The 27,678-nt window shown below is 42.3% G+C and overlaps 1 protein-coding gene and 1 long non-coding RNA gene across 5 annotated transcripts in view; one reads left to right on the forward strand and one right to left on the reverse strand.

Moving 5' to 3' along the window:
- Positions 1–24,525, reverse strand: part of LOC137850478 (solute carrier family 12 member 7-like) — an 84,580-nt gene extending 60,055 nt beyond the window's left edge. Inside the window, exons 1-5 of one of the 4 annotated variants that reach the window (XM_068670480.1) lie at positions 16,625–16,755; positions 15,209–15,456; positions 14,279–14,440; positions 9,139–9,236; positions 6,765–6,887 (exon numbers count right to left, since the gene is read on the reverse strand). In XM_068670480.1, coding sequence (XP_068526581.1) covers positions 6,765–6,887; positions 9,139–9,186 — 171 coding nt within the window. In that variant the 5' untranslated portion in view covers positions 9,187–9,236; positions 14,279–14,440; positions 15,209–15,456; positions 16,625–16,755. Of the gene's footprint in view, positions 1–6,764; positions 6,888–9,138; positions 9,237–14,278; positions 14,441–15,208; positions 15,457–16,624; positions 16,756–17,949; positions 18,010–24,240 lie in introns of those variants that run through there. The other 3 variants (XM_068670479.1, XM_068670478.1, XM_068670481.1) reach the window with 3 other exon arrangements.
- On the forward strand, positions 23,231–26,404 carry LOC137850483 (uncharacterized). Its single transcript, XR_011092549.1, has 2 exons — positions 23,231–23,947; positions 24,818–26,404. It is a non-coding gene; the product is annotated as an uncharacterized lncRNA (long non-coding RNA).
- The last annotated feature ends 1,274 nt before the right edge of the window (positions 26,405–27,678 follow it).

Below are 27,678 nucleotides of genomic sequence, written 5' to 3' on the forward strand. Positions count from 1 at the left end.
GATTGCTGGGCTACTTTTCATCATCTATCGGTGGTCATGGTCATCTAGAGAGATGCCAGATGACTGGAGAATTGCTAATGTGACACCCATCTTTAAGAAGGGTCATAAGGAGGACCTGGGGAACTACAGGCCTATCAGCCTGACCGCAGTGCCAGGAAAGGCGGTGGAACAGGTCATCTTGAATTCACACAGCATGTGCAGGACAACCAAGGGATCAGGCCCAGTCAGCATGGGTTCGTGAAAGGCAAGTCCTGCCCAACCAACCTCATTTGCCTCTATGACCGGGTGACCTGCCTGGTGTATGAGGGAAAGGCTGTTGATGTAGTCTGCCTGACTTCAGCAAGGCCTTTGACATGGTCTCCCACAGTATTCTCCTGGAGAAGCTGGCAGCCCATGGCCTGGATTGGTACACTCTTTGCTGGGTTAAAAACTGGTTGGACAGCTGGGCCCAGGGAGTAGTAGTGAATGGAGTGAAATCCAGCTGGTGACCAGTCACAGGTGGTGTTCCCCAGGGGTCAATGTTGGGGCCCACCCTCTTCAATATCTTTATTGATGATTTGGTTGAGGGAATTGAGTGCACCCTCAGTAAGTTTGCAGATGACACCAAGTTGGGGGGGAAGTGTCAATTCACTGGAGGGTAGGGAGGCCCTGCTAGAGGGACTTGGACAGGATGGGTCGATGGGCAGAGGCCAATGGGATGAGGTTCAACATGGCTGAGTGCCGGGTCCTGCACTTTGGCCACAACTACCCCATGCAGCACTACAGGCTTGGGGCAGGGTGGCTGGAAAGCTGTGCAGAGGAAAAGGATCCGGGAGTGTTGGTCAACGCTCGCCTGAACAAGGCTCGCCATGTGCCCAGGTGTCCAAGAAAGACAACAGCATGCTGGCTTGTATCAGGAACAGCATAGCCAGCAGGAACAGGAAGGTGATCGTCCCCCCTGTACTCTGCTCTGGTGAGGCCGCACCTTGAGTACTGTGTTCAGCTTTGGGCCCCTCACTAGAAGGAAGACATCAAGGTCCTGGAGCATGCCCAGACAAGGGCTACGAAGCTGGTGAAGGGTCTGGAATGCAAGTCCTGTGAAGAACAGCTGAGGGAACTTGGGTTGTTTAGTCTGGAGAAGAGGAGGCTCAGGGGAGGCATTAGTGCTCTTTACAACTACCTGAAAGGAAGCTGTGGGGAGCTGGGAGTCGGCCTCTTCTTGCAGATAACTAGAGACAGGACTAGAGGGAATGGCCTCAAGTTGCACCAGGGGAGGTTTAGTTTGGAAATTAGTAGACATTTCTCCACAGAAAGAGTAGTCTGGTATTGGAATGGGTTGTCCAGGGAGGTGAGGAGTTACCATCCCTGGGAGTATTCAAGGAAAGATTGGATGTGTTGCTTTGGAACATGGTTTAGTGGGTGACATTGGTACTAAGGGGATGGTTGGACCAGATGATCTTAGAGGTCTTTTCCAACTTAATGATTCTATAATTATATGATTCTATTCATTCTTATCCACTTTTACTTCTTCCTCCATAGCTCTGAATAAAAAACAAAGACAAAAAAAAAAAAACTCACTAGCAGTCCCCCCCAGTCATACTGAAAGACAAGTAACTCAGTACTCTCCTTTTGCCGAGGTGATCGGCTCCGGGGCAGACGCGTTCTGCAGCGGAGCAGGGGATCGGGCCAGGCAGGGCTAATTTTTCCGGCATCGAGCCTACTTGAGGGAGCCGCCAGGACCCGGCAGCCCTCGTGAGGGAGGCTGATGAGGCGAAGGCGGAGCCAGCAGCGCCCCCTCCCCAGCCGTTCAAAAGCGGCCCCTAGGGAGCGCGGCGAACAGGACGGGCAAACAGGGCGTGGCGCGTTAGAAGGGAGTGGCGCGGCAGTTAGCGCGGCAGTTCACGCAGGAAGGGCAGAGCGCTCCCCCCGCCCATACGAACACCTCGTTAACGACAGCCGTTAGCTAGGTGATAATGGTCTCCACCAGGCACGGCGCACTGTCCAGGAAGTCGGTACACACCCAGACCGACTACCTGTTAAAAAATGCAGCAGTTCAGGTCACCGGATGCAAGGAGTGTCAGAGCCTGTTGCTGCCATCGGCGGGAGGCAGAGAAACTGCGTGCGTGAGGTGCGAGCAGGTGGATGACCTGGTCCGCATGGTGGCGGAGCTCAAGGAGGAGGTGGAGAGGTTGAGGGATATCAGGGAGTGCAAGCGGGAGTTGGACGTGTGGAGTAACTCCCTGCAGGGCCTCAAGGAGAGGTACCGGGGTGAGACACCCCAAATGGAGGTGGACCCCTTGCCCTGTTGCTGTCCAGCAGAGGGAGGGGATCTGGGAGTTGAGGAGGAATGGAAACAGGTCCCTGCTGGACATTGCAGGCAATGCCCTCCCCTTCCGGCCCCACCTTCCCAGGTGCCCTTACGCAACAGGTTTGAGGCCCTGGAGCTTGACAGACCAATAGCTGAGGAAGAGGTAGCAAGTGTTCCCAGGAGGATGCCTAGGGCGAGGAGGTCGACTCCACGCCTCAGGACTGCCTCCATCAAGAAAGACAGGAGGGTGATTGTTGTGGGAGACTCTATTCTTAGGGGAACAGAGGGCCCTATTTGTCGGCCTGACCCTACCCATAGTGAAGTCTGCTGCCGCCCTGGGGCCAGGGTCAGGGACGTTGCCAGGAAGCTTCCCAACCTGGTTTGCCCCTCTGATTATTATCCTCTTTTGATAGTCCAGGCGGGCAGCGATGACATTGAAGAGAGAAGCCTGAAGACTATCAAACGGGACTTTAGGGGACTGGGACTGTTAGTGGATGGAGGGGGAGTACAGGTGGTGTTTTCGTTTATCCCTACGGTGGCAGGGAGGGGTACAGGGAGGACACAGAAAGCCCACCTGTTAAACACGTGGCTCAGGGGCTGGTGCCAACGCATAAATCTTGGGTTTTTCGACCATAGGGCACTTTACTCAGCACCTGGCCCGATGGCTGCAGACGGGTCCCTATCTTTTAGGGGAAAAAGGATTCTGGGCCAGGAGCTGGCAGGGCTCATTGAGAGGGCTTTAAACTAGGTAAGAAGGGGGATGGGGCTGAAGCAAGGATTGTTGGTGCTGTGCCAGGGGGAACAATGGCAAGGCCAGAGGATAAGGTAATGGCCCAGCTGAAGTGCATCTACACCAATGCACGCAGCATGGGTAACAAACAGGAGGAGCTGGAAGCCATCGTGCAGCAGGCAGGCTATGACTTGGTTGCCATCACGGAGACGTGGTGGGACCAGTCTCATGACTGGAGTGCTGCAATGCCTGGCTATAAGCTCTTCAGAAAGGACAGGCAGCACAGAAGGGATGGTGGTGTGGCTCTCTAATATAGAGAGTCTTCCGATGTTGTAGAACTTGAGGCTGGGAATGACAAGGTTGAGTCCCTTTGGGTTAGGATCGGCTGGGACAACAAGGCTAGTGTCCTGGTTGGGGACTGCTATAGACCGCCGAACCAGGATGAGGACACGGATGAGTTCTACAAGCAGCTGACAGAAGTTGTGAAATCTTCAGCGCTTGTACTCGTGGGTGACTTCAACTTCCCTGACATATCCTGGAAGCACAACACAGGCCAGAGAAAGCAGTCTAGGAAGTTTCTGGAGAGTGTGGAAGATAGCTTCCTGACGCAGCTGGTTAGAGAGCCTACCGGTGGTGGCGCCCCGCTAGACCTTCTCTTCACAAACAGAGAAGGACTGGTGGAGGATGTGGTTGTTGGGACCTGTCTTGGGCAGAGTGACCACGAAACTGTGGAGTTCACTATTTTTGGCGAGGCCAGGAAGGGGACCAGTAAAACCGTTGTATTGGACTTTCGGAGGGCTGACTTTGAGCTGCTAAGGACACTAGTTGGTGGAGTCCCTTGGGAGGCAGTTCTGAAGGGCAGAGGGGTCCAGGAAGGCTGGGCGCTCTTCAAGAGGGAAATCTTAATGGCGCAGGAGCGGTCTGTCCCCACGTGCCCAAAGACGAGCTGGTGGGGAAGAAGACCGGCCTGGCTGAACAGAGAATTGTGGCTTGAGCTTAGGAGAAAAAAAGAGGGTTTACAATCTTTGGAAAAACTGGCGGGCCACTGAGGAGGATGTAAGGATGTTGCGAGGCAGTGCAAGGACAAAATTAGAAAGGCCAAAGCTCATCTGGAGCTCAATCTGGCTACTGCCATTAAAGACGACAAAAAATGTTTTTACAAATACATCAACACAAAACAAACGACTAAGGAGAATCTCCAGCCTTTACTGGATGCGGGGGGAAACTTAGTTACAAGAGATGAGGAAAAGGCGGAGGTGCTCAATGCCTTCTTTGCCTCAGTCTTTAGCGGCAATACCGGTTGTTCTCTGGATACACAGTACCCTGAGCTGGTGGAAGGGGATGGGGAGCAGGATGTGGCCCTCACTATCCACGAAGAACTGGTTGGTGACCTGCTACGGCACTTGGATGTGCGCAAATCGATGGGGCCAGATGGGATCCACCAGAGGATACTGAGAGAACTGGTGGAGGAGCTGGCCAAGCCCCTATCCATCATTTATCAGCAGTCCTGGCTATCGGGGGAGGTCCCAGTTGACTGGCGGCTAGCAAACATGACGCCCATCTACAAGAAGGGCCAGAGGGCAGACCTGGGGAACTACAGGCCTGTCAGTTTGACCTCAGTGCCAGGGAGGCTCATGGAGCAGATTATCTTGAGTGTCATCACACAGCACTTGCAGGGCAACCAGGTGATCAGGTCCAGTCAGCATGGGTTTATGAAAGGCAGGTCCTGCTTGACAAACCTGATCTCCTTCTATGACAAAGTGACACGCTTGGTGGATGAGAAAAGCTGTGGATGTGGTCTACCTTGGTCTACCAGCAAGGCTTTTGACACCGTTTCCCACAGCATTCTCCTCAAGAAACTGGATGCTCGTGGCTTGGACTGGTGCACGCTTCATTGGGTTAGAAACTGGCTGGATAGCCGGGCCCAAAGAGTCGTGGTGAATGGAGTCAAATCCAGTTGGAGGCCAGTCACTAGTGGCATTCCCCAGGGCTCGGTGCTGGGGCCGGTCCTCTTTAATATCTTCATCAATGATCTGGATGAGGGCATTGAGTGCACCCTCAGTAAGTTTGCAGATGACACCAAGCTATGCGCATGTGTCGATCTGCTCGAGGGTAGGAAAGCTCTGCAGGACGATCTGGATAGGCTGCACCGATGGGCTGAGGTCAACTGCATGAAGTTCAACAAGGCCAAGTGCCAGGTCCTCCACCTGGGGCGCAATAACCCCAAGCAGAGCTACAGGCTGGGAGATGAGTGGTTGGAGAGCTGCCTGGCAGAGAAGGACCTGGGAGTGATGGTGGACAGTCAGCTGAATATGAGCCAGCAGTGTGCTCAGGTGGCCAAGAAGGCCAACAGCATCCTGGCTTGCATAAGAAGCAGTGTGGCCAGCAGGGCTAGGGAGGTGATCGTCCCCCTGTACTCGGCTCTGGTGAGGCCGCACCTTGAGTACTGTGTTCTGTTTTGGAGCCCTCGCTACAAGAAGGACACTGGAGGTGCTTGAGCGAGTCCAGAGAAGGGCGACGAAGCCAGTGAGGGGCCTGAAAAACAAGTCCTACAAGGAGTGGTTGAAGGAGCTGGGCTTGTTCAGCCTGGAGAAAAGGAGGCTCAGGGGCGACCTTATTGCTCTTTACAGATACCTTAAAGGAGGCTGTAGTGAGGTGGGGTTTGGCCTGTTCTCCCATGTGCCTGGTGACAGGATGAGGGGGAATGGGCTAGAGTTGCACCAGGGGAGGTTTAGGTTAGATGTTAGGAAGAACTTCTTTACCGAAAGGGTTGTTAGACACTGGAACAGGCTGCCCAGGGAAGTGGTGGAGTCACCATCCCTGGAAGTCTTCAAAAGACGTTTAGATGTAGAGCTTAGGGATATGGTTTAGTGGGGACTGTTAGCGTTAGGTCAGAGGTTGGACTTGATGATCTTGAGGTCTCTTCCAACCTAGAAATTCTGTGTGATTCTTTTTCCTATACCTAGTTTTCATTCTGTGGTTCATTCTCCAAGCCCTGCTAATTCCACCTCATCATTCCTGCTTGAATAGAAGTTTGTGATTTGTCAGGCTGCATGTTTTTTATCCAGGCTTTCTCCTTCTGAACTGCTTCCAACCTTTCGCAGAGGGATCAATCTAACTTTTTATTGCAGATTGACTAGGTTGCAAATACTGCTTTCCTAGAGGTCTAGATAGGAATTTTGGGCATCCATCAGACAACCCTCAGAGATTTTAGCTGTCACTTTCAAGCAAATATGTTTAGAAATGTGTTAAAGAGAGCCTTTCCCTCCTCTGAACACAGATAATATAGAGCTACTCAAAAAACAAAACTGCTACCATATTAACAGAATTAAAAAGTGACTTTTTCCAAGTGTTCCTTCAATTTCAACCTGAGATAAACAATAAATTCATCATTAAACCAACAAAAAGGTGAAAAAATTCACATTGCATCCCCACCAAAGGTAGATAAAAATACTTCTGTTCATGTAAAGGATGGAAGGAAGAAGAAAAGAAGGGAAGAGGAAACAGGAATGCTTGCAGTGCTTGCTTTGAGTCCTAGTTTTACACATTTCATCTGGGACTTTTACAGCAAGTTCTTGCTAAAATATGATGCCAAGAACAACAAATTAAGGTGAGTCCTATTGTGAACAATTCAATTTTAAGTACAGTATTATAAGTGTCCTATTTTCAGGCATCCTTTGTTGTTGTTTTTTTAAACATCGAAAAATATTCATGATAATCTAGCCACAAAAAGAGAAGTTTAAATACCTTGACTTCTTTTCGCTTGGTGTCTTCATCTGCTTCATGTTCCACCACACCTTGCGTCAGATTCGTATAGTTTGCTAGTTTATTAAGAAGAGATGACACCATGGGATTGCTATCCATTTCCTCCTGTAGGAATTTTAAGACAACTGTATTCATTAAAAAGTTTAAGTCACGATTTTATGACGCTACTTCAAACAAACTCAGCGGGCTAGCCCTGACTGACTCAAATCCAGAATCTAGCATGACAAAAAACTAGTCATCTGTCAATCAAAAGAAAGTTCTAAATCTTTTTAGAAGTTCAACGCTACAAGGCTATATTGCTTTTTTTTTAAAAAAAAAAATAAGCAAACAATCTTACAATATGCAGCTTGTAAAGCTAGAATACAAGGGAAATCTAGAGAACAGCCATTATTCTAAAAATTATAAGGGACAATATTTATGGGATTGCACTAGCAGCATCAAGTTATTAGACACTAGCTGGATGTTAGAAAAAACACCTGAATAATTGCCTCTGATAATTCTCTCAAGCACCAAATATCTTCAGATTTGAGGACCTCTCAGGAACCACAATTCTTAAGGATCATTCCCAAACCTACAGTTGTAGGCTTTCAGATTTTTTTTTTTTTTATCTCAAAACATGCATACTACTTCCAAAGCATGCATTTGTTGAAAATACAGGCACATATATTCTTATGACACGTAATTAAACATACGTAACGTTACTTGACACAGCAGTCAGCCCATCTTTCTTCAGCCAAATATCTGCTACAAAACCAAAGCATGCTAAAAATAAAAATCCCAAAAAAGCACATATAATAAAACTATTCCAGGAAAACAGAACTAGGAAATTCAATCAAACATGCAAGATCAAACACTACAAGGTAGATGAGATTAGGATGGCAAACAGTAAGATATAAAAACTAAGGCATCTTTGCCTGAAGGCATTAAGTCATGATAATCACAGTCAACATACATTAACTTTTTTGTACTTTTGTATGAAATGTTACAAACAAGTCAACTGAAAACATGAGGCTAGGAAACATACAACAAAACACATGCTATGAAAAGATTGAACACTACATCAGCAATGGTGATGAAGTCACTAGAATGTTTTCAAGAAGACACTATAACAGCATGATCCATGATCTGAGATATGCAAAAGATAGTTTTCTTTATACCATCAGCTGAGGATTTAACATCAGGCAGTATTGAAAATAACTGATGCAAGCATATATTCAAAGTCGATTAGGGACAATGAAGAAAAAAGCAGCAAGTACAGAGATTTTATCAACACTGAGGAATACAGCGGCTTATTTGAACAGATAATTTGGGATATTAATGAGTTAAGAGTCTGAAGGAGAGAAATTCAGTGACTAAACTCGATTGTGGTTTCTGTCAAAAAACTATTTAAAAATTCTGTAAGTGACAAATAGACATTTAATGACTAACAACACTGATATCTAGCACAATCTTCTCTAAGATTTAGTGAAAAGTAGTAAAATCAAGCATTCTGGTTATACAGAAGAAGGGAACTGAAACATGTCTTCTGTGCAAAGATATTTAGAAGAAAGAAGGGAGGAGCATAAGAGGAAGACAAGAATGGTGGCTTGAATGCAACAACAAGATGAGCAAGCAACGTAACAAAGACCTTGTTTATCAAAGCACCAAAGCAAGACCAGTAGATGCTACTGAAGTAAAACTTAAGCTAAACTTACTGAAAGTACCATTTCAACGTGAAAACAGCACTTAAGTGTACCATATCAATATACTTTTTTTGCCCTGTAAATGATTGTAATTACTCAGTGAATTAAACAGGCATTAAGCTTGCATTAAAAATCAGATGTTTATATTAGAAAGCATAAATACCTATGGTATGCTATACATTGTAACTGGACAATATATTTAAGTCATGGCCTATTGCAGCTTATAGCTTCGCTTCCTTAAAAAGTCTGTTTTTCCCCAGATCAACATAATATATTTCCCGATTCTTTTAATACTTGATAATGCTTTGTTAAAACTACTAGATTAAAACCTTCAGCAGTTATCAACAACTAATTCATAGACAACCAATTTTAAATGCAAGAAGGCTCATCTCTCCTCTTCATAGCAATGCATACCAACATTTACCAGTTTTGCATATATAAGCTAGAATATAGAAAAAAATGAGCTTTTTTTTTTTTATTACAGCATTCCAACCTGTTGAAATGTAATGTTTTTCCCACTAAATCTCCCACAGATTTTCCCCCACTATGCTAAATTTCAGAAAAAAGGGAGAGGGTTTTCCTTGTTTTCTATCTTACTACCACAACCTGAATTGAAGGTAACATATATTTTCTTTTGTAATATTTTATAAAAAAAAAAAAAAAAAAAAACTTACCTCAAAGAGAGCCATATTCTTTCCTTCATACTTATTTCCTCTGTCCATCTCCGCATTATTAATAAATGGACTACTTTCCCTGGCAATCCCATCCCCTGCTGTAAAAGAAAACAACACAACAAGGTTTTAGCATAAAAGTGATGTTGAGAAGATACCATTTTAAGAATATTCCAGGAAACAAATGGAACTAAAGTCAAATTGCTGCTTCAAAAAGAGGACAATGACAAATTATCTATCTTGACAAGGAATCATCATTCTGAAAAATCTACAGATCACTTGATGTAGCTATATTGTTTTAAAAAGAAATAATTAGTTTTTGTTGCTGTTGTTTTTGTTTGCCCCCTTCCCCTCCCCCCCCCTTTTTTTTTTCTTTTGAAGTCTTAGATTTCCAAAAATGAAAGGGTTCCCAAGGGTTAGTTCAAGAAGGTCTGAGTCAGTTGCAGAGACTGTGTCCACACCTAAGGAAATAAAATTTAAAATGTAATTTAACAGAGTAACCTTCGTAGAGTATTTTGTCTTTTAAACTTCTACATATTATCACCTCTCTAGTTTACTTAAAATCTCTCTTTAATAGAACTTGACATAAACCTTTGGGGGATGTAGGGGTATATTAAGCTAGCCTAACTTTTCCATACTTTATTGACTCCAATTAAAAAAAAAAAAAAAGAAAAAAAAAACACTTCTGTAGTGTTGAGGCAGGAATTTATGCAAAAAGCTACAAAATAATTCTTTTTAGAAAAGCTGCAAAAGTTGTGGGGATCTAGGATTCTTGGGCTCTATATCTATGATTCTTCAATGAGACGCCATACTTATTCATTTCCTTACTGAAATATCAGTCTCACAAAGCTGTAGATCCCCTGACCTGCTCTAAAACACCTTCTTAAAAAAAAAAAAAAAAACCTACAGCATCACTTCCCCTAGTTTCCAGTCCATACAATACAAGAGGAGTTACGTGCTTGTAACTGTCACAACACTGGAATTCACAAATAGCCTCAAGTCCTTTGCTTGTGCTTTTTGGCCTTATATTTTGTTACAGCAACAGCACTTACACAGTCTTTTCACCACATAATTAAAAAAAAAAAAAAAAGCTGGAGAACAAACTGTTCTTTTCTGTGTGTTCTCCACTCCATCCTTCCAGCGCACTTTTTTTTCCCCACACAAAGTCCCAGAACAATGTTATTACTGAGACACCAGAAGGCAGTCTCAGCACTTCAAGTACTATCCCAGTTGTAATAAGAGAAAAATAGATCTCAGTCCTTCAAGCAGATGAGACAGAATATCCTTCAGGAATGTTGTCAACCAGTCTTCATAGCTCCCTTAGATTTACAGTATCACAATACTTACTAGTATCAAGAGAGATGCAAAAGACAGCTGTTATCCATTAGGCCTCTAGAATTTATTCTATAGTCCAGAGAAGATTCATCCACAATCTACTGTTCTTATCTAGGATTCTACCATAATGTCCAGCTTTTGTTTTTCTGTTTCTCTACTTAAGCTTGTATCATCCATCCCACTGCTTCAAGTCCTACAACCTAAATATTTCCCACTCCACTGACCAGCTACCAAGCTTGTGTGTAGGTTTGTTGTTTGGCTGTTGTTGTTGGGGAGGGGAGAATGAGGAGAGAAGCTTGTTTTGTGTAGTGTGCATTTTGTTGGTTTTTGTTTGCTTGCTTTTTACAGAGCATGGTGGAATGTGCCAGTTTAGTACATGATTATCAGAGAAATTGGCATTTATCAGCTCTGTTGGACTCCTAGAGAACAGTTCAGTTAGTATTGCTATAGCCAATAAAAAGCAACCGTTCCCACTCAGATACATGCTGATTTCTTACATCTTCACACTAAGGCATACAAGTACTAAAACTTCTTAGTTTCTTAACAGAATTACTGGAGCATTATTTTCTTTCAGCTGCATTCCTTGAAATGACTAATGTTATTTATGCTTAAGTTTTTTAAAAAAATATTTCTTCTACAGCCAATTCCCAAAATAAATAAACCTCTTCCATTGAATGAGATTTCTTAATATTTTTCTTGCTAAGCACTTCCATTAACTTTTCTTGTTCGGTAAGAGATGGTATCTGTACTTACTAGCTAAATATTAATACTTCCAAACCCTTTAGGAAGGAATAGTCTTCAAAAAAAAAAAAAAGCTGGGGAATTTCAAGTATTTTTTTTATCTTCATGCAGTGTGTAAGGTCAGAGTTGCTACTCAGCAGCAATATTATTAGACTATACAAAGTATCAAAAGGGCAAGCTAATAATGTGAATCAGTATTCATAATTCTGTTACTAAGGAATATAGTTTTGTCTTACCAGTTCTGGAGATAAAATGAACACCTCAGCACTGCATTTTGAGTATTTAAAATTGTAGGTAAGTGAATAGTAAAGTCCTCTGTTATATGCTTGGGTTTCTTGGATTTGTTCCAGTAGGAAAGAGCTCATCATAGAGATCATCATCTCTAACAAACAAGGCCTGTCAAATGCACCTAGCAGACTTCAAATGTAAAAACAAAAACTTAGGGTTCATGCTCTTCATATTTTTTTATTTTTTTTTAAACATTTCCAGCTGACACTGCAACTCTTTTAAAGCTTTCCAATATTACTCTTTGATATAGTCTGTCACCGCCAGGCTTTATAGAAATCTCGCGGTGTTTTTTTTTGTTGTTTTTTTTTTTTTGTTTGTTTGTTTTGTTTTTTTTTTAATACCCTGTACTCTCTTTTCATGTTTTGCCAATATTTATTTCATCATTTTCATTCTACTTGACATGGTCTTATTTGATCAGCATTATCTGTTTCAACAGTTTTTGTTGTTGGCTTTTTTTTTTTTTGACAAAAGACTAACTGCAAAACTTTAACTGCAAAAAAAAAAAAGAGTAACTGCAAAAGTTTTTTGACAAGTAGTCTCTTATTTCCAGTTTATTCACTATTCCTACGTTTATGAACAGCTTTTTACATGCTTTTCCCTTTGAAATTGCCTCAAACTCCCCTCTGGTGTGTGGAGGTAAGTTTTATATACAATAAAAATGATCGCTTCCAAAGTCTTAGATATTTGTCTAATGCGCGTATCTTCTGGAATCCAGTTAAAGCTTATGCAGTGTGACTAGTACCTCTTGACACTTCCAGTTAAAGCACTCAAAAATCTGCATTTAGCATTGTTTGATTTGTGAATGGAATTCAAATATGATGGTTTCCAGGCATCATCTTAAACCTGGACCAGACTAGCAGTTCATCTGAGGCAGTAATTAATCTTGGAACACCACTGGTATTAGAAGATCCATAAGAAAAGTAAAATAAAAAAAAAAAAAAACAAAAAACGTTTATCTGTTTCATATGGTTTGACATGTTTCCTGGTTTTTATGACACACCAAAAAATACTGTTGATGTGACACTCCATTCCACCTTCCATAAGGTGTGCAACGCCTAAGCTTTAGAAATAACATACCCTCTGCTTCCCCCACCTCAGTTATATACTTTCTAAAAATTATCATCATTAATTTACTATGACAAGTTCACATACCATAGCACAGCTCCATGCTTACTGATGGACCAGTAGGTAAACAAACTAAAGCCACAACTAATGTACCTTTACTGGAAGTCTACATGGTATTTGTTTGTTTATTTATGGGACATGCAAAGGCTATTCCTCCTAATTTTTACATCCACCTGTAGTGGGTTTACGTGGCAAGGGTTTGGTAACAGGGGGGCCATAGGGGCGGCTTCCGTGAGAAGAATCTAGAAGCTGCCCCCATGTTAGTTAAGAGCCCCACTGCTGACCAGAGCTGAGCCAATAAGCGATGCTGTTTGCTCCTCTGTGAAAGCATATTTAAGACAGGGAAAAAAAAAACACTGCCACACAGCTGGGAGAGTGAGAGGAGTGAGGAACAGCCTTGCAGGCACCAAGGTCAGTGAAGAAGGAGGGGGAGAGGTGCTCCAGGCGCCGGAGCAGAAGTCCCCCTGCAGCCTGTGGTAAGGACCATGGTGAAGCAGGCTGTCCCCCTGCAGCCCATGGAGTACCACGGTGGAGCAAGGTTCCACGCTGCAGCCCGTGGAGGAGACCACGGTGGAGCAGGTGGCCCTGCACCGACAGAGGCTGCTGCCTGTGGAAGACCCCTGCCGGAGCAGATTCTGGGCTGGACCTGTAGCCCATAGAGAGGAGACCATGCAGGAGCAGGGGGTCTGGGGGGAGCTGCTGCCCACCCATGGGGGACCTGTGCTGGAGCAGTTTTCTCCTGGGGGATGGACCCCGTGGTACGGAGCCGTGTGGGAGCAGCGCTTGAAGAGCTGCTGCCTGTGGGCAGCCCCCGCAGGCTCAGTTCACTACAGACTGCATCCCCTGGGAGGGACCCCACAGCACAAGGGACAAGAGTGATTGAGAAGGAGCAGCGGCGAAGAAGCACTATGGGCTGACCATAACCCCCATTCCGCTGTTCCCCTACGCCACTTGGGGAAGAGGAGGTAGAAAAGGGGGGGAAGGTGCTTTTGGTTTCTTTCCTTTGTTTCTCACTTCTCTAGCTTGTTAGTAATAGGCAATAAATCTTACTGTCTCCCTATGCTGAGTCTGTTTTGCCTGTCACAATAATTACTGTGCGATCTCCCTGTCCTTATCTCAACCCTTGAGCCCTTTACCATCATATTTTCTCCCCATTCCTCTCTAGTACAATTAATGAGAAGAGCAACTATAGCTATTATAACAACCCAGCCCCCAAACCAATCTATCAGTTTTCCAATTGCAGATGCAATGTAACCCACACAAGTTATTACGAACTTATAATAACTTAGGGTTGTGTTAGCCCGAAGTTCAGAACTGCCAAGGTCATCAAATAATTTCTCATTAACATTTCCAGGCACCAAACAAAACTTATGTTTGAAATAAGTCTGCATTCAAAGTGCTGGTCGTAAAGCCAAAGCAGCACATTGTTCAAATTCTCATTCCTCAAAAGTTTCGTGAAGAGTAGTGACCCTCACAATCATTGATAGGTAGAATACTTTAAGGTACATTACCAATAAAAAAAAAATCTAAACAAATCCTAACAAGTCGATTTTATGCAGCACAAGATGGAGCTCAACAGTATATATTTACAATCAATGTAAACAGGCAGAGACCACTTTGCCACAAAAAAGGTGTCTCTCGTCTTATAACTTACCCAATCCTGATCCTCACACAAACAGAACTGTAAACTATTCAGCAGGGGTTGGTGGAGTAATACAGAGTTCAAAGAGAACTATTTTGCTTTTATTTTCATTTTTTTGTTGTAATTTTGAATCCAGTTGAGTTTGTGTTCACTACACAAGTGCTTATGCTGTCACTACAGAGACAAGAATAAGGACAGGAATAAGCGGCCTGAGTAAGCAAAAACACTTCTTTAGCACTGATGCCAACCTAACTAAATCATAGAACAATAGCCCTTGCCCTCCTCCTCCACAATTCAAAAGAGTTGGAACATTAAAAAATAGAAGTATTACAGGTATCTTGTCTTAGGGAAAATGACAGACCAGAGCTTGGGAATTGAGAAGGCAGCCATCTAAGTGATCCTAAATTTGCACTAAAATGCCTGTTTAAGAGATTAAGGACAAAAATATTAGACCATCTAATCTTATTTCCTGTCTTTCCACAGGTTACAGAATTTCATTAGGCTCTACAAATTTTGAGAAAACATGCTGAGATTTGACCCTCACGTTTTCAGAATTGAAATAAAAATAAAATGGTAGATATTTTCCTGTTATGATTCAGATTTTTTAATTAGAGGAAAAATCTCAAAGAATTGTTCCTTATTTCTGCATTTGAATTTGGATCTTCACATTCCTATCTGTAACTTCCTAGTATACCTTCCAGATTTAACCACTTGCACTCAGCATTTTCCATCCATGAAGGTTACAATACTTATCAAGTCTCTTAAACTCCTTTTGGAAAAACTAAACCAACTAAGTTCATGAAGCATTCTCCTAATCTCCAGTCATTTTTATGGCAACATCCTTTCCAGTTTTTAAGATATATAAGAAAAATACAAACTCTAAAAATCAAATACAGCCTTCTACAGTCTCATTTGTGCTATTTACAGAAGTATAATAATCACCTTTCTGCTGCAAGGATCATGCTCTTTACCACAGCATTAAACCAAGATCATGCTCTTCTATTCCAGTCTGACCCCTAAATCCTTTCCAGATTCACTGCTTCCTCGCTGTTCCACACCAGACCAGTCACATACTGTTCACATTCAAGAAGTAGTCCTATTTGCCTTTGTATTCAAACAAATTTTGTCCAAACAAGTCCATATGGCAAGCATCTACGTCTCCTTTTATACTGCAACAAATTAACATTAATCTGAGAAAAAAAAAAGCAGGTTATTTTTTAAATGGCAAAAGAATACAGCTATTTCTCACTTCTCTGAAAACCATCTAAATTGAACCACATGGCCACAAATCAGCTTGGCCTTGATAAGTCCTCTAACAAACTAAGCAACAGGTACATTTAAAAAAAAAAAAGACACTACATTTTCAAATGGCAACTCTTAATCACAGCCCATGTATGTACATTGAAGTAGGATCTGGTTAGCAAGGTACAATGATCTTTCTAATAAAAACTATGATAGGCATTTCATGAAGTTAGTATTGGGTTGTATTAAGAACAAACCACTATACAACGAAAACATGAAGATAAGATCCTGTTTGTAAAAACAGGAAAAAAAAGCATCTATTGTTTATGTAAATAAATGTTTTAGGGTTAAAAAAAATGAGAAGTCACTTAAATGAAATATCAAAATGTCATGTTGCCTGTGGCAAAAAGCATAAATTCCATCTTCTTCATGATGCATATTTACTTCCTGTATGTCTTTTTTTTTTTTTTTTTTTTTTTTAAATTAGCAGGCAATAAAAGGACTCAGACAATCTTAAAATTAGATTTCTCACCCCTCCTACTCCAAAAACGTATAGAAGTATTCTCTGGAGTGTTAAAGTAAACCCAAATTTTTCAAAAACAATTGCCTTACTTAAATTCCAATTAGGAAAAGACATCAATAACTTTGTTTCAACACAGCTTCACCAGCACAATTTTTTTGTTTGTTATTTTTTTTACATTGAATGGGCTTAGTAAGTCAGTGCAATCTACTTCATTTCAAAGTGATACTTTTAAAATAAGTGTCTACATATTTTTAACAAATCACCTAATTTCTTGCATTATCACCACCAATGACTAGTACAATTTAAGCTTCCTTGAAAAGCAGTACATGACGTACTTAACCTCCTTGTAAACCCCTTCATATAATGGAGGATGCCAGTACTGCATCCCTTCCCTTATCAACATCACTAATTTTTTTTCATTTTCCTTTACTTAGGCTATTATAATTAAGCATAGTGTCATTCCAATGAAAGCATACTAGAAAACATACTAGAAAGACATTTTATAAGTTCTTCACAGGACAGCTATAAGTATAGAACCTGATACTTAACTGAAATAACCATTACAACACAATACTGCATATATAGAGACTCACTTGGATTTTGCCCACTTTCTTCATTATCTTGCTCATTCATAATTAAAGTAAATCAAATCATTCTTCTCTGCTGATTCTTCATGCATCAGGAATGGAAACAAACTGACAGTTACCTCTTCCCAGCTTTGCTTAAGACCTCAAATCCTGTTTCTTACTAGTAAGGGATTAATCCTGAAAGAAGTCATTAAGGTTTCATGCACTGTAACCAGGCACATGACAAAGCCAAACTATATGACAGTCACAAACTCTCTGATCAGAATCCAGCTGCAGGATTTCTGTTAGCAATAAACACTGTGCTTAGTGAAATGGGCAGGATCAAGTTAATAAAAAACCATCTCTTTACCTAATAATAGCTACTGCTTAAGGTTTTCTTCACATCAAATAAATTCACCTCGAGAGACTTATAAAAAGATTGGTAAACACTGACAAGTAGTAGTAACCTATTTCACAGATTTATGTAGTATCAAAAAAGTTAGTTTTATGCATTAAGTACATATGAACAGATCTTATGCAAATGTAGTTGCTAAAGAATGGTTTTATGTAGGAAGAGCTTGTAGTATTGTACTTAAGATGTAACAGATAAATAAAACACTTTAAAATATAATCCTAGCAACTTTGGAAGCACTCTTTATAATTTCAAAATACTTGTCTTAAAAAGGGGTCCCCTTTACAACTTGGGTTAGAAGTTGTATATCTAATTTGAAAGAGTATTAACCATTGTTTTCTGGTTTATGCATTAACTTATTTTACGCATTCTGCACTAGCCTCAAGCAACTTCATACAAACTATTTCAATTCTATTAAACTGATGTTATTGCTTAGAACAGACTATTCTTCCTGTGGTCTAACCTTTGCATCAAAGCTGAAATCTACTTTTCCCTGTGACCTTAACGCTTACACTAAAAAAAAAAAAAAAAAAGTCACCTGTGGAAAGGCTAGAAGGCTCCTTCCAGGAACATTTCATAAAGCTCCTCTTGCAAGACCTGCTTTAAGTGAGCGATACTGCAAAAAGCCTGGCTCTTGTCACTCCTCGTTTTGACTCCTACACCTCTCCCAACCCATCAAAAAAAAAAAACAAACAAAAAAACACACAAAAACAACAACAACAAAAAAAACAGCTTGTAGACCTGAGGAGCACTGTACAAGTTGTGCCAGCAGAGGGAGATAGGACTAATCAATGGCAGCGAGCAATTCGATTGCTCCTGTCCTGTTAAGTTTCTATCAGGCCAATTCTAAGGTAACAAAGCCAAGTTCTGTCATATTTTCAATGGAAGTAAGCTTCCCATTCTTCAAGATAGAAATAATCTACTAAAAGGTTTTACTCACTTCAAGCAAGCAGGCTTGCAAGAAGAGGCTTTCAGTGTTACAAGGCACAAACGTGTCCCCCTGTTAGAAGGCAAGAAACAGAGTAAGTTTTTCCTTTCTTCTTCCTTTCCTTTCTTCTTCCAGAAAGAGTGAGATCTTAATTTGTTCAGATACATACTAATTTTCATAATAAATGTTTTTTAAAGCAGCTGCAGCTATACACATCATAGTATGCACAAAACATCCTCCTTATTGAACTGGTACATCCAATACAGTAAAGTAGGAAAACAAATATTACCCAATTACACAAGCACCACCACATGAACCAGGAAAGGGTTATGAGAACCTATTTGGAGAGTAATTACAAGAATCTATTTTTGAACAATGGAACCATGCTGGGTAAAAGGGGAAAGAAATCCTTAGAAGTTCATTATTTCTACTCAAATCCAGAAAATAAGTTTTTGATAAAACTATAGTTCATCAGTTTAGAGAGCAAATAAAAATAATTTGCATTATTATTAAGGTGGTGATGTGCATTGAGATGGCAGTGGAACAACGCTGCTGTTCTACAGCAAGCTGACTCACGGAAATAAAGCCTATTAAAAAAACCCTTCGTGTTCCTATTATAGCCAGTTTCTTGCTGTTTTGACTCCCTAAAACAGTCCACAAACAGTAATACTGGAGACAGACCTAGTTTATTCAGCAGCACCTATTATGATCTGCTATGCTTTAACATCTTGACTACATATCCCTTACCAAAGGCAGCCTTTACAATGCTTGAGATTTTAACACATGGGTAACAATAATCTTAAAAATTATACCATAATAAAACATTACAAGCAAAGTTTTGCTATGAAAAACTAATAAAAAAACAGTTGCACCAGAAAAATTTTATTCACCATATTCTGATGACTGCAAATATATCATTAAGAAAAGAAAGCCAGATTTCCAACAATAAAATGATCAAGAGATCTCAGTAACAATATTTTCATTACTGGATCAGAGAATTTAACATTATGAGGGTTTTTATCACTATATCTGATAGTCTCAAATTGTTTTAGAACTAGAATTTAGCTCTTGGGCAGTAAGTCCTATATGGGAATGTCAGCATTTAATTTACATGACATCAACAGAATTGAATAAAAATAATAATTTGTAGTCCGTATCAAGCAGTAACTTATGGTTCTCCTTCTGTAGAGGAGAAAACACTGTAACAGTCTAAAAACATTTAAACAGTTACAAAAGTGAAATTATTTAGTTCATTATCCTTAACTCTCTCTCATTCCAACTTACTTCCCTTGTAGCTATTAATAGAGCAGAAACACTTGAATTAAATTGGCTACATACATCATTTTGAAATGGTGAATGGACCAATTAGTCTCTTGGCATAGCTAGGCATACATCTGGAGATGACCTGGACAGCCAATGCCCCTTGCAGCAGAGAAAAATCCTACATGCTTCAACCACACCTGTGGTCAATTGTCAGATGTGCCTTTCTCTGCAAGAGGAACAGCACTCTCCATTCCAAAACTGCATTATTCAGCACACCAAGAGGCAGGGGGAAAGTAACCAATAACTTCTCTAAAGGGAGACTGCCTCACAAAGCTGAAAGTGCTTGTTGAGAGAATCAATGAGAATGGAAATTGAATTAATGTAGTCTGCCATCAGGATCTCTGACTCAGTCTGCCAAGACATTTGAAACAAAATTCACTGAACACACTTAAAGAAATAAAATGACCATGGACTGAAAGAGAAGATCTCAGATAAGACATCAGTAAATGAGTAAGAAAAAAGACAAGCATGGTCTACTCAGACAAGGGTAATAGTCAGATGGCTCTTTAAGTTGTGCTGAGACACATACTGTTCCATATATTAATAAAATGCAACAACAAAAATAATTAGGTGACCAGAGATATGACAGTTAGAAACTCTTTCAAGTTATTTAGCTTAGTCAAGACACTAGGTAGTTGTGAAGTGCTGCAGAGGACCTTTGAGACTAAATGGACATTAACACAACAGGCAAAATTCAACATAGTACTGTAAAAGTCGGTATTTACATACATGAAGGAAAACAACCCTAGATAGTATGGCTCCAAGCTAGCTGATTCTTATCTTTCATAAATGAGATGCTCTGTTTAAGACTTTCATAAAAAACACCTGTACAATGATTGTTTTTCAAAACACAGCTTGAACATTGGGAATGAAAAACAAGAAGTCCATGTTAGACAAAGGTATAAAAAGCAGAGTCCATTCACAACATGATTACTGCACACTGTTCTTGAACCTCCACCTTTCTGAAATGAACAGAAGTAGAAAAAGTTCAAGAGAAAGACAGTAACGGGAACAAGTAGTAAGCAATGGTTCCCACATAGAATGACTTACATGTAAAATACTCCGTTTGTAAAGTGAGAGGGTTGAGATGGGAATACGTTTATAAAATCATGAGTAGTCTAGAAAAGGATTGGCAGGCATTAGCTTGATTTGATTACTGGTTCAGAAACAAACAAAAAAGAGGTAATATGCCACTGAGCAGCAGAATTTACTGCCGGTTTCTGATATACCAAAACCACATTATCGTCCTGACTACATAGGAGAGACATGCTGGGTGTATTTAGAATAAAAATAGAATTAGAATTTGATTCATTTTTCCTTATTTTTGTGTTTACATTTTAAATCAAGTTTTACAGAAGCCTCAGCTATATCTGACCCACAAGTGGTTGGAGTCTGGAAGAACATGGAAACAGTATCACATTCACCAGCCCATGCATATCCCTAGACAACAGCATCAGCCTCTGGCCAGTACTGGAAACACCGTGCACACCGCTGATTCTTTATCCCTTTCTATCCTGCTTATGTATTTAATCTATGGAGATTTAAATAAGTGTGAAGATATGGAGAAACCGCGAGGGGATGAAGCAGAACACAAAAATGTAATGTATTTTTCTGTGCAGCAAGTTATGAACTGTAGACTGGTCCTGTGTTTAAGCAGAAGCAGACAGAAAATCAACTACAAACATCAGTGAGATTAGCCTGTCTTCCCTCCATTGCATATATGCACCCTCAACTATCCCTTTGTTTTCCTGGAATTAGCATTTTTCAGAAATTAACAGAATCCCCACGTAAGTACAAATGCTATGACTTCTTGGGAACCGATCAAGTTTGTCATTGATATTCCTTGTAATTGAGGTTCTTCAATTTAAGTTTTTTTTTGTAGGAGTTATTTGTCATATTGGTTTCTAAATAAGACACTGCTGTGGCTAGGTACATAACACTAGAGGATGCTAGTTACGTTCCAAAACATCTGATGTGTTGAACTTGTAATGAAAGACAAATTTGATTTCAAAGTTTTTACAGATCTATACTGTAGGCAGTTATTACTGACACATGTGAAGAACAAAAAACATAAGTTCTTGTAAAACTTCATCCATTACTCCCCCCACAACAGATCACTCTTTCCTTCTGTTCTTTCACTAATTACTATTTCCTAAGCACTCTTCCCTTACAGGGAACTATAAGATCACTGAACAAGATAGGTACACATAAATATATACAAAGTACCAGGAGGAATCTGAGTCAGTAAGGCCCCAAACTTCAGCTGTATCGTTCAATCCAAATGTTAATTTCTGCCCTTCCCCATTACTCTTCATCACAAATCCTACTGAAGCCAGTACTATAATCCAGCCAAGCAGCCACTCATGTAAGCTTCCACCTCCTATGCACGCATATAAGCATCACACAATCAGAAAATACAAGGCTAGAATTTCAAGTGTTTATGGATCGAAGAATGTAGAGAGTAAGAACATCCCAGTTTACTCTTATCACATAGATGAGTATCAGATGAGAATGTATGAAAAAGGGAGACTACACAGAAAAGTTTATAATAAATCAACAGAACTATTTTACTTGCAATACACACTTTGAAAAAAAAAAAATGACTAGCATAGTCAAGGCAATTTCAGAACCATTATTTATACGTTAGCCATACAATTCAGTTAAAACTGATAAAATTCTAGATAGCCCAAACAATAAGATTATATGCTGAGCTATATAGGCTAAGGGTGATCTCAAGAAGGTCTTATTCCACCTGTTTTCTTACTCCAACCTCTACTCCCAGCTGTACCCTTCTTCCACCTTTTTACAACGTTAGCAATTCTCACTTTTTACAGCACTCATTCACTTCAACCCCCAAACCAGAAAACGCATGTTTTTCCCCACTGCACTAGTTCTGTTTTCTGCTAGTTTTAACATAAGCCTTTAGATGGGCTTAACCACAGTATCTTTTAGCTGATGTTAATATTAACAAATCCAATATTTAGGATTTCTTGAAGCTCTCAGAAGACTGAATGAGTTAAGGATAACTGTTTGATTACAGAGCATTAATCTAATGATCTCATGCATTACAGGTTTACATACCACAGATACCTGTATAATACCTAAGGCAACAGTACGTATGCTGTTTATTTCCTCAACCTCTGTATCCAAGTATAGCATCTAATCTCTCTTACTGAACTTAGACCTCTCTGACTGTACCTCGTCTACAGGTCGAAAAAGCTTTTTCAGTGCTTTCCTCTCTACTTGCTATTTACAGATCCATTAACAGGAAAAAATATATTTAAATTCATCAGCTCCGGTGATGGATTTCTAGAAGACTATAATCTAAACAATGTGCAAATGTAACTCTCAGGCCCACATAAAATCTCCTTAATTATATGAAAAATTAAGAACCCTTACACCCTGGAAAGATTATAAATAAACCATTACAGAAGCACCAGCTCCACTCTTCCCTTTTCCAACCCTGCAAGATTTCTTTCTAAATGTTCCAGACTTTCCAGATGCTTCATATATATATGCACACTCTAACAACACATGTCTAGCCATACTCATATTTATGTTCAGTATTTTGAGATGTGATATGGCCTAACACCACACTCTGTGCCTTTCTAACTACCTTATCACTGTAAGGAAAGCCACCTAAACAGATTAATTCTGTGTTGCAGTCACTCTTCAGAAACTCACTTTTTTTCTGCCTTTTATCCAGCCAGTATAGGAATCAAACTGCTCTCAAAGTTTATACTGTTTATGACTTCCTATTCAATTTAGTTTAAGAATAACAACAACAAAAACTTTAACAAAAATTGCCAGTTGCTCGTTATTTCAACATACTGAAGGAAATGCAACTACAAATAACATGAGACTTTTTCAGGGAGGTTGGGGGGCGAGGGGAGCAAGTGCTGTGGGAAAACAAATGAACAAGTGCTCAAACACGGATGGTGTTGGACTAGATCATTAAAGTTCCCTTTCAACCAAACCATTCTATAATTCTGTAACAAACAACCCAATTTTGTCAGCTTGTTTTTCTTGACCACCTTTCCAAGAAATCTTTATTTTCATTCATTTGTGCATAATTAACTTTGTCAAATATTTGTTTTCACATCTTCGTTTTCACATCCTGCATCATATGGTATTAACCTTATTTTATCTGTGACCTATATCACCAGCAGGAGAAACGACCATTATGACAAACTTCCTTTTTACAACTTGTCTTTTCACCTGTAATCATCTAATATCTAAATAAAAAAAAAAAAATGTATTAGGAACATGTTTTGACTGCGATAGAGCGTCCAAAATAATATGCAAGATTCAACCAGCTTTCAGTGCTAGCCTGTTCAGGGACCACTCTCTGCAACACACTTTGGAAAGAGGAAGTGTTGAGGGCTTTTGAGCCAAAGGAAGAAAGAGTTATTACTTCCCTGGAAGGGCCTTGCTATCCGAGCAACAAAAGCTCTTATTTTCCCACCACTGCTTGCGGACAAGCACCCATTCTGTCACGGAACAGGCTGCCCTGAACAGAGTCCTGCCCTGTCCAAGCTCCACCTCGGGCTCGATCCTCCTCACCTCGATGGCACCGTGAGCAAGGCCTAGTAGAAGCAAACCGTCCCTCACGCACTTCCATCAGGTAAAAAACCTACAGATGCTGATGCACAGGCACACAGCCAGCCAAACACCTGAAACGATCCAGGTACGGTTACGCTCTTCTTCACAGTCAGAAATCTTTCCTCCTCTCTCTCTCGAGAGCTGACCCGGGAGTACTTCCTCGTCGGGACCAGCGTGGAAACAGAGCGAAACAAACTCTCAGCCACCCCAAGGCGCCGGACTTTCGTCCTCTCCCGCACTTCCCCCACCTGAGCAGGGCAGGCGGACCCCGCCGCCCGGCGGGACCAAGAGCCTGGCTCCCCGCACGCAATCACACCAACACCCGGCGCCCAACCCCCCCCCCCCCCCCCCCCCCCCCCCCGCTCCTGTCTCTCTCACTGGAGCCCCGCTCCCCGTTGTCCTCTTCCTCCTCCTCCTCCTGCTGCTGCTGCTGCTGCCGCCGCGCATCGCGCTCCGCCGGGTCCCGCTCCTCGCCCTGCGCCTCCACCGGCACCACGGTGAAGTTGGTCGGCATGGCCCCGCCGCCCCCCGCGAAGCTCCCGCAAGGCGCCGGCACCTCCCCGAGGGAGGCAGCGGGCAGGGGCAGGGGCAGGGGCAGGCGGGCGCCACCGCCTCCTCTCCTCACGTGAGGGCCATTTCCTCACGCAGCGGGAGGGGGGGGCCGGCACCAAGCCGCCGCCTCCTCCTCCTCCTCCTCCTGCCAGCGCTGCCAGTTACAGGCGGCCTAGGCGCCGCCCGGGGAGGGGAGGCTCCGCTGCGAGGTCGCCTGGTGCGCGCAGGTGGGGAGGGGAGCGCTTGTTTGCGGGTATGCGGCTCCCCAGGTGGGAGCTGAGGCAGCCTGCATGGAGCTGGGTTTGTTCTGCTGCAGAAGTGGGTCCAACTAGTGCCATTGGGTAAACACTACACGCAACACACCTTCTTCTCCTCAAATCTTGCCTCGCACATCTGCCTGCAGCACCAGGACTGCCAGGCTGCTGCTGCTCCTCTGATCCCAGCAGATGGAAACCAACTTCCAAAGGAAACCAGAGCCAGACCATAGTGTACTGAACCTCCAAGGCATGACAGCATCCAGAAGCCCCATGCAGAAGCTCTGCAGGTCACCATTTAGACAAGTAGAAGAGGAAGTCCTCTGCGCACACTGGAATTACCAAATGCAGATGGTTCTCAGATACCTGCTCCCCTACACAGCGGCTGTGGGTTGTAGAGGACAGCAGGAGCCTCCACGTTCCTTGCTCGAGTAAACGTGTGAACTCCAACCTAGAGTGAAGCAGATTCCGAGAATCAGTGGATGGCCTGATTAAAAAAAAAAATTAATGATGTAGCATTAGTGATGAGCTCTTGATTATCCTAAACATCCTTCCCAGAGTAGGATTGTAGCATCTCCACTCCAAAAGTGGGAAAAAAAGGCTTGGAAACTAAGGTCCTTTTTTTTTTTTTTTCTTCTCCTGCTCTTCTCCCTTCCCAGCAAAGTGTTAGAATAGAGCAGGACTCTTATCATTTTGGTGCATATCTATGCATTTTTGAAGAAGACTCTGAATGGTCTGCAAGTCCCATACCTCAGTGGGATGGAAGATGTCTACTTAATGCACTGTCTGATGGAGTAGACGCTTCCAAAGAAGGGGGATTCTGGCCATCAGAGATGGCGGGGAAGTGTACCCAGATATGGTGGGATAGATGGCAGGTCAGCAACAAAAGGAGAGGGAGAGAGGCATGGTAACTGATGTCTGGTGTGGTCTTGGCAATTTGCCCTCATTCAGTCTGTAATATAACTACAGTAATGAGAAGATGGCTGCATGAGAAAGGACTTTCTTTCTCAGAGATGTGTCTCCTCACCCTTTCCCTGGGTTTTCCAAGCTACAGAAAACTAACTGAAATGGTATCTTTGTTGGCAACACAGGATTTACAATGTTACTGATAGTACTGCAGAGACAAGGATATTTTGGGGCACATTTTACTTTAAATTTAATTTCATCATGGTAAAGGCTACTATCAAAATTAACAGTACTGTGGAACCAGATATAATGATAAACTAGAATGGCAAATGTAATTTTAAAATATATTTGAAAAATGATAATTCTCTCTTCAAAACAGACTGAACAGTCTGCATGGTGTCATGTATAAGCATTGGGAAGAGAATCTGAAATATGGTTATTTTTCAATACCATCCATCCAGTGCTTAAGAATGCCTGAAATAAATTTATGTGTGAAGAAGATGAAAACTTCACATCTGTATGCACAGAAGGTGGAATGGGGAGAAATCAGGACTAGAGTGTTCAATTTTGATTCAACATGATACAACTTACACACCTAGAAATGCTAAGAGCAAGAGAAAGCAAAGCTATGGACCAAAAAAACTACTGAATGAAGAGGGAATCATAGAATCATTAAGGTTGGAAAAGACCGCCAAGATATAACCATACCCCTACCACCATTACCAATGACAATCATGTCCCTAAGCACCAGGTCCAACCTTTTAAACACCCCCAGGGACGGTGACTCCCCACCTCCCTGGACAACCCATTCCAATACCAGACTACTCTTTCTGTGGAGAAATGTCTACTAATTTCCAAACTAAACCTCCCCTGGTGCAACTTGAGGCCATTCCCTCTAGTCCTGTCTCTAGTTATCTGCAAGAAGAGGCCGACTCCCAGCTCCCCACAGCTTCCTTTCAGGTAGTTGTAAAGAGCACTAATGCCTCCCCTGAGCCTCCTCTTCTCCAGACTAAACAACCCAAGTTCCCTCAGCTGTTCTTCACAGGACTTGCATTCCAGACCCTTCACCAGCTTCGTAGCCCTTGTCTGGGCATGCTCCAGGACCTTGATGTCTTCCTTCTAGTGAGGGGCCCAAAGCTGAACACAGTACTCAAGGTGCGGCCTCACCAGAGCAGAGTACAGGGGGGACGATCACCTTCCTGTTCCTGCTGGCTATGCTGTTCCTGATACAAGCCAGCATGCTGTTGTCTTTCTTGGACACCTGGGCACATGGCGAGCCTTGTTCAGGCGAGCGTTGACCAACACTCCCGGATCCTTTTCCTCTGCACAGCTTTCCAGCCACCCTGCCCCAAGCCTGTAGTGCTGCATGGGGTAGTTGTGGCCAAAGTGCAGGACCCGGCACTCAGCCATGTTGAACCTCATCCCATTGGCCTCTGCCCATCGACCCATCCTGTCCAAGTCCCTCTAGCAGGGCCTCCCTACCCTCCAGTGAATTGACACTTCCCCCCCAACTTGGTGTCATCTGCAAACTTACTGAGGGTGCACTCAATTCCCTCAACCAAATCATCAATAAAGATATTGAAGAGGGTGGGCCCCAACATTGACCCCTGGGGAACACCACCTGTGACTGGTCACCAGCTGGATTTCACTCCATTCACTACTACTCCCTGGGCCCAGCTGTCCAACCAGTTTTTAACCCAGCAAAGAGTGTACCAATCCAGGCCATGGGCTGCCAGCTTCTCCAGGAGAATACTGTGGGAGACCATGTCAAAGGCCTTGCTGAAGTCAGGCAGACTACATCAACAGCCTTTCCCTCATACACCAGGCAGGTCACCCGGTCATAGAGGCAAATGAGGTTGGTTGGGCAGGACTTGCCTTTCACGAACCCATGCTGACTGGGCCTGATCCCTTGGTTGTCCTGCACATGCTGTGTGAATTCAAGATGACCTGTTCCACCGCCTTTCCTGGCACTGCGGTCAGGCTGATAGGCCTGTAGTTCCCCAGGTCCTCCTTATGACCCTTCTTAAAGATGGGTGTCACATTAGCAATTCTCCAGTCATCTGGCATCTCTCTAGATGACCATGACCACCGATAGATGATGAAA

Source organism: Anas acuta, chromosome 2 (assembly GCF_963932015.1).
Source record: "Anas acuta chromosome 2, bAnaAcu1.1, whole genome shotgun sequence".
Taxonomy (NCBI): domain Eukaryota; kingdom Metazoa; phylum Chordata; class Aves; order Anseriformes; family Anatidae; genus Anas; species Anas acuta.